General features: G+C 52.4%; 1 protein-coding gene across 1 annotated transcript; it reads right to left on the bottom strand.

Annotated features, from left to right (window-relative positions):
* Window positions 1-5,520: 5,520 nt before the first annotated feature.
* Window positions 5,521-6,832, bottom strand: HTR1A (5-hydroxytryptamine receptor 1A). The gene has a single exon (XM_030968974.1). It carries the CDS (start codon window positions 6,768-6,770, stop codon window positions 5,532-5,534), a length of 1,239 nt encoding a protein of 412 aa, XP_030824834.1. The 5' UTR covers window positions 6,771-6,832; the 3' UTR covers window positions 5,521-5,531.
* Between the last annotated feature and the right edge of the window lie 391 nt (window positions 6,833-7,223).

The following is a 7,223-nucleotide window of genomic DNA, read 5'->3' as shown; positions in this document are numbered from 1 at the left end:
GCTGTTTTGATTGGTTTGGGTGTCTTTAAATCCAAACCATCTTCACTTCATCTGGAGCATTCTTCCAAAGGCCAACTAAAAATTGTCAACCAAGATCTTGACTCCAAAGACATAATATTTACATGCAAATTTTAATAGTTTTCACAACTTGAAAGTGAAATAGCTTTCTCATATATTTCACAACTCACTTTGGTTCAAAAATTTATGCTTATAGCAGTTCAAGCAGACAACCATTGTATATATTTTGTATATACATGTGTATATATATTTATGTATCTTTTGGCATGCATTTTGATATCAGACTGAAGAAAGACATTTTCTCTCTGAGCCACTTGAAAAAAAAGGCTAGATTGTAAGCCAACTCTGCCTCACCAAGCAGATTTCACTTTAAAGATTGGATTACTCATGGCATTCAGTAGTGAATATATGCCTGAAAGGGTATAGCATGTGTTGTATGATACTCACTTCAGTGCATTCTGTACCAAATCCATTAGACCTATGTCTGCCCACCAAACTAAGCACAGTGGGGATGCCAAGAGGTAGGAACAAGATACAAGTTAAAAAAACACCTTTATCTTACATCATTCTCATTTCTCCTGTGTGTACATAAGCTATGGCTCAGCTATGGGTGTAAATAGCTCTGAAATGTGAAAGTCAATTTGAAAGGATTATATTGACTCTGCTTAATAGCAAAAGACGCTTCAAGTGCCTTTTGGTACAAACAATAAATAAATACATTATTACAATAGGAGGAAATACTGACCTCTGCTTGTGCTGGCTAGCATTTTCAATATGACTCTTTTACCTTTTTCACTTTCTTCAAGTTTGTTTTCTTGTAAGAATTGTTTTGGTTTTTTTTAAGAAAGAACTCACTATATTGAACAGTTTTGTGAAAAATTCAGAAACTATGTGGATGGCCATGTGCCTCTGATTTTTGTGGGTGGGGAGGAGGGTTCTGGGTTTGGGTTGAGTTGAGTTGGGTTGGGTTATTTGTTGCCCTATCCAAATTTTTTGAGGTTTAGTAATTATATTTTATAATCCATTTGTTTCCTATCCTTCATCTTCATTCTTCTGGGCAATACTGACAGTCTGCCAACTAACTTGGCACAGACATTTGCAAGGCTGGAACTTGTGGCCACATGTAAGTAGAGTTCTCTGTGTGCTTGAGCATTTTTTTAGTCAAGAGAGGTAAGTGAATCTTCTTTCATTCACTGCCCAAGTCAAGAAACTACCCCATTACGTTACATAGTTTAGAGTACATTCTTGCTGTGGAAAGGGTTATTCACCAAAACTTTTTGCTTCCAGTCCAACAGAAGATATTTCATGCAGTGTAATTGCCCCTGAAGACACACTGTTTACCCAGAGAGAACGCAAGCTCAGCTGTGAGCAGCAAGGTAAGGTGAGGCTCATAGCAGCATATACCCAGGAGAGACTTGGACTGAGATCCAAAGGTACAGAAGACACTGTAGCTTCCAAAACTCTGAGACATATGAACATTTCTAGATTTTGCAGAACACCAACAGGACTGTTTGCATGCTAGATGATAGCCATTTGGGGTTTTCTCCAGCCACATACAAAGGGGTCATAGTCACCTCTACTGTTAAAACAGAATCTCTGCTACAACTGGGCAGCTATGAAGCAGAAATTCACTTGCATCATCATTTTGTTTCTTCTCTCTGGGGATGAATCACTTCTCTATGTGTTTTAGTGCAAGATTCACAGTGTTGTCTTGAAAAATGCTTGAAACTTCAGATTCTAGAGACCAGGTTTTTAACCATGAGTATATTTAGGGACATTGGTTTGAGGGGTTTTGCTGTTTTTACCAGACATACAGCATGTTGCTGTCAGGATGGGACTGAGAGGGGAAAGAAAGGCATATCAAGAACTTTATGTTGAAAATTTCTATTTAAACAGATGAAATTTTATGGTCTCAAAATCTGTTTTGCAGTTTGGACAAAACCACCTCAAGCCTACAGGTCTTTTTCTTATTCCTATGTGTTCATCCCTCTAGTCTCAAACATAAATACAGTTAGCCAGTGTAAGTATATTTCAATTGCTCTGCCAGCACTTCTTGTCAGATGTGTGATTCAGTCCCAAATTCAGCCTCAACTGGAGCCAAAGAGCAGAGAAAATCTAGAGTTATGAAACTATTCTTTTTTTACAACAGTCTAAAGAGGCATTTTAACGGAAGATAAGGTTAAAGCCTTTATATCTGTACTTATCTTTGATATTCACAATTGACTCAAGTTGTTAAAACTCAGTTTTCTGTGCTCTGTTTAAAACATAAAATCTTTTTGCTTGCTATTTGGATTTTTCTTTATTCATTGCTTGAACTTCCGTAAGACCTTAAAACTGGAATTAACCTGTCTAAACTACGAGGACGTTGCTTGTTAGTGGACCAAATAAAATACTGAAACTAAAAACAAATATTGATTTAATGCAAAATTGATTTTAAAAACAGTAAGTTGGTTGGCTTTTAGGATTTGATTAGGTTGGGTTTTTCTTAAATTGGACTGGAAATTAAATTAAGAATTTGAAAATCACAGTACAGAAACAAAAAGCTCTATATTTTAAAGCAGGTCGTTTCCTCCACATTATAAATTTTATTGCAAAAGGAAAAAAAAAAAAGGAAAGGAAGGCAACAGGAGGAAGGAGAACGTAAAACTGTTCAGAGAAACAGTCCCACGGAGTTCTGGGCTGGTTCTTCCGTCGTGGCTGGCGCAGAGAAGGAGGGGGATGCGGTGAAGCCGCCCGGTGCTGGAGTCTCCGGGGCGCGGCCCGTGTGGCCGTGCCACGCTCCGGAGGGAGGCCGGGGGGAGAGGCTGCCCGTGGCGGGCACCGAGGCCGCGATGCCCCGCGCTGTCCCGGCGGCGCCCTGCCCTGGGAAGGAGCGGACGGAGACCGCGCTGGGCAGCAGGGGCAGCGCTGGGCAGGAAAGGGCGCGTCTCGCCTGCTCGGGCCAGCCCAAGGCAGCTGCGCTTCCAGGCTCCGGGACTCCCAAGCAGGAGCCTGGGGCAAGACTGCCGGGCGCGGGCGCCCTGGTACCCCCGCCATCCGCAGCCCTGCAGCGCGGGCGGGCCAAGGGGTATAGCAAGCAAGAAGGCGGCACCCCTCTGGTTGCCCCGTCTCTGTACCCTGCTTCCAGGTCCTGGGGCTCTCGGCGAAGTCGGGTGGCCCTGTCCCGTCCCATCCTGCCTCGCACCCAGAAGCCAGACCCGCGGGGCAGCGGGGACCCCGCGCGGTCTGTCTGTCTGTCATGCGGGACCGGGGGACAGCCACGCTGTCCCAGCTGAGAGCGCTGCCGCGGAGTTTACAGGAAGATTTACGGAAAAAGGAAAAAGGCAAAACGTGGAGGAGCCGACGTGAAGTCGGCAGGATTCAAGGAAGGATTCCCTGAGAGGAGCAAGCCCCTCCTGCGCTGGGCACAGCAGCAGCATCTCCCCGCACCGCCGGCGCTCACGGGCGCTCCTTGTCCCGCTCCCTGTCCCGCTCCTTGTCCCAGGGCGCCGCCTCCCTGCCCAGACTCACCCACGGAGCACCGTGCTCCTAGTCACCGGGCACCTGAGTACTCAGGAGAAGTTTCGTCTCCCTAATCGCTCTAGGCTAACTCCTCTGACACTCCGACCCCTAGAGAACATCTAGGACACCTGTGGTTAGGAGTGATCAAAGAAGAGATAAGATCAAAGATCACTTTAATTGCGAAAATGAGGCCAAATAAGATTTTCAGAAAACCAGCTACATATCGGAGGTTGTCAAAAGCGCTATTTTCGTTTAATGTAAGCGGTTGAAGTTCAGAAATTACTGGACACTTACATTCACGTGACACACATATTTCACATTCCCTTTTACTTACAAGCAACACAGATTACACAAAAATAAACAGGAAAAATATATATATATATATATATATATATTTGGTGAAGCATTCATTCCAGGCGACCCGTCGCAGGGATAAGCGGCAGCCGGCCCAGTGCCGGTGTCGGGCCCGGCGCCTTTCCCTCCTCCCCGGGCCGAAGGCGACCCCAGCTCCCGGCCGCAGCCGGAGGGAAAGGCGGGGGCAGTGGAGGGGCAGGGGGGGCTTTGCGGCGGGCAGCGCAGCCCTGTCCCAGCCTCGGACAGGCGGGGAAGGGGAAGTACACCGGGCTTCCCGGGGCCAAGCAGCCGGGCTAGCGGCAGAGGGGGTACCCTTTGCGGGCGGAGGCTTGCAGATCCGCCGGGTCAGCAAGGAGAACCCTCAGGACACTGCCTGCTTCTGGCCGTGGGTCTCAGACCTTCTCACTTTGGAAGGTCGTGCTTACCCCGGCCAGGGCTCGCCCGGAGGAGGAAAGAGCCTGTCCCTTCCCAGTCTGCGGCGAGATTTTCCCCACCTGCGACTGCCGCTGGCTGATGCTCTCGGCCCCTCCCCTACTGCCACGGAGCACATGGCAATGTTTTGGTTGATAGATTTGGATCGTTTTGTTGTTGTTTGTCTTTCTTTCTTCTTTTTTTTTCTTTTTTTTTTCTCCCGAGCAAAATGTGCCGCAGCTGACTGACTCCAACTCAACGGCAACGTGTCAGGAGAAAATTTCAAGCGGCTTAAGGAAGAAAAAAAAAAAAAAAAACAGAGAAAAAAAAAGAAGAAAAAAAGAAAGAAACGCTACTTCACAGGCTGCTTAAACTCCCTGTGCCGTTGCGTGCGCGGTGTACTCAGGGACAGTCGCACGGCGCCAAGCCTTTCCTTGCTGGGAAACACTCTGTCCAAGGCATTTAAAAAAAATAATCCCCATAAATCTCCATATATAATGAGGCGTGCGGTTGGGGTTTTAAGTCCCATAATTTCCCTGTGTTGTAACAAAGGGAACCCCAGTGAACTGGCAGGTCCTAGCATACCAGGAGGGCTGTCAGGCACACATAACACAGACGGGGACGTTGCTGTGAGTACTTTGCAAGATTACCGAACACGGGCGGTTTTCCCCCAAGAACATCCACTTGAGGGTTTCACAAACAGGGAAGCAACGCGCCCAAAGTTCCTTCCTCCGCTCGAGGAGTCGCCTTCAGCCTCCATACTCACACCCACAGACCGAGGTCGGACCCAGTCCACTGCTGCCGCCTCGTAAATCCAAGAATAATCCCCGACACGGCGGTTTCCTGCATAGGGTGGTTTTGTTTTACCGATGCTACTCGGGCAGACACTGTGGTTTACAGCCACCACAAGCAACGACCTGCAAACCCTAAGTCTACCCAGAATGATGGAGAGTGGGAGGGAGGCGGGAGCGCCGGCGCCCGGCAGCGGAGGCCGGGAGAGACGAGGGCGGCCGCGGAGCCCTCCCGGGCCGGGCGTCCCCCGTCGTTCCCAGCCGAGCCCTGCCGTGCCCGCAGGGCTCGTCCGGCGGGCGCAAAGCGAGAGACTCGGGCGCGCGGCGCGGAGCGGGGATGCTGGAGTCCCCCGCCCTTCGAGAGGGCTGTGCAGGGGCTGGGAGGGGGCACACTGCGGCTCGGGGCAGGCCGGGGGAGGAACAGGATCCCATTGCCCCATCCCGGAGCGGCGGGCTTCACTGTCGGCAAAATTTGCACTTGATAATTTTCTTAAAAGCACTTTGGAAGTCTTTGTTGAAATAGGCATAGATAATGGGGTTGAGAAGGGAGTTGGAGTAGCCCAGCCAGTTGATGACTGCCCCCAGCCACTCGGGCATGTAGCACTTACTGTCACAAAAGGGCAGGACCAGGGCCACGATGAAGAACGGCAGCCAGCAGAGGATGAAGGTGCCCATAATGATGCCCAGGGTCTTGACGGTCTTCCTCTCCCGGGACAGAGCCATTCTGCGTTTGGCTTCCGTGTTCTTCTCGTTGCGCCTCTCGAAAGAGGGCGGCGGTGGGGAGCCGCACGCCTCGCTGGGCAGCGGCAGGTGAGTCTTGGAGGAACTGTTGCAGTGCTGGACCTCGATGATCTCCAGGGCGGTCCCGTCCTGGCCCTGCCGCACCGCGCCGTTCACACAAGCGCTGGGCTTGGGCTCTACAGTCCGCCGCCAGCCCTTGCCGGGCTCCCCGTTGCCTTTCTTCACGGTGGCCGGAGAGAGAGTGAGGCAGGTGTCGGCGATTTTTTTCTTCTCTGCTTTCTTTACTGTCTTGCGGATCCTAAAGCGTGCCGCCTTGAAGATGCGACCGTAGAGCACCAGCATGAGAAGAAGCGGAATGTAGAAGGCGCCGAAGGTGGAGTAGATGGTGTACCCGTGGTCCTTGCTGATGGTGCAGGCGTCGGGGTTCGAGCGGTCCTCCGGCGTCCTCCAGCCCAGCATGGGCGGGATGGATATCAAGAAGCCGATAAGCCAGGTCAGGCTGATGAGCATGGCCGCCCGCCGGGGGGTTCGCTTGTTAACATAGTCAATGGGGTCCGTGATGGCCCAGTACCTGTCCAAAGCGATGGCGCACAGGTGCAGGATAGAAGAGGTGCAGCAAAGCACGTCCAGCGAGATGAAGATGTCGCAGGTGACCTGCCCCAGAGTCCACTTGTTCAGCACCTGGTAGAGGGCCGCCATGGGCAGCACCAGCACGGACACCATGAGGTCGGTGACGGCCAGCGAGCCGATCAAATAGTTGGCCACGGTTTGCAGGGAGCGCTCCAGGGCGATGGCTGCGATCACGCAGGCGTTGCCACTCACGGCGCACAGGATAAGCGTGCCCAGGAGCAGGGAGGTGAGCACCTGGTAGCCCAGGGTCATCTCGGCGAGGCCGGGGCCGCTTGTCCCCTCGGGGGAGCGCGCTGGGGAGGTAGTATTGTTGGCCATATCCATGCCGGGCGGGGGGGTGGGGGGGTCGCTTCAGGAGACAGACATGGGAAGAGATGCCGGTCACTTGTGCGCTCCCCTGGCAGGAGGCATCGGCGCCCCGTGCGGTTTCGCCACGCCGGGCACCCCCCGCTCCACCACCCCTCCCTCCCCTATATAGCGCGGCGGGAGGCGGCCGAAGCTCGGAGGACGGCGGCTGGCGGAGCCGCCCCGCGCCCGCCCATCCCCGCCGCCCCTGCCCAGCGCGCAGCCCCGCACGGCGGGGGCGGCCCTCCTGCCGCCGCTTGCCCAGATTCTGCCCCTCGCTCCGCCGCTCACCCGGGCTGCTCCCCCTCGCTCTGCCTCTCGGCGCTCCCCTAGCTTCTCCCTGCCCTCCCTCCCTCCTTACTCTCGCCCCTCCCCGTCCCCGTCCACTCCTCCCTTTCCGCGGTGGGCTCGCTGGGTCGCCATCGTCGGGTG

Source organism: Camarhynchus parvulus, chromosome Z (assembly GCF_901933205.1).
Source record: "Camarhynchus parvulus chromosome Z, STF_HiC, whole genome shotgun sequence".
Lineage (NCBI taxonomy): Eukaryota > Metazoa > Chordata > Aves > Passeriformes > Thraupidae > Camarhynchus > Camarhynchus parvulus.
The sequence above is the reverse complement of the archived record's forward strand: the minus strand, read 5'-3'. Positions and strand labels throughout refer to the sequence as shown.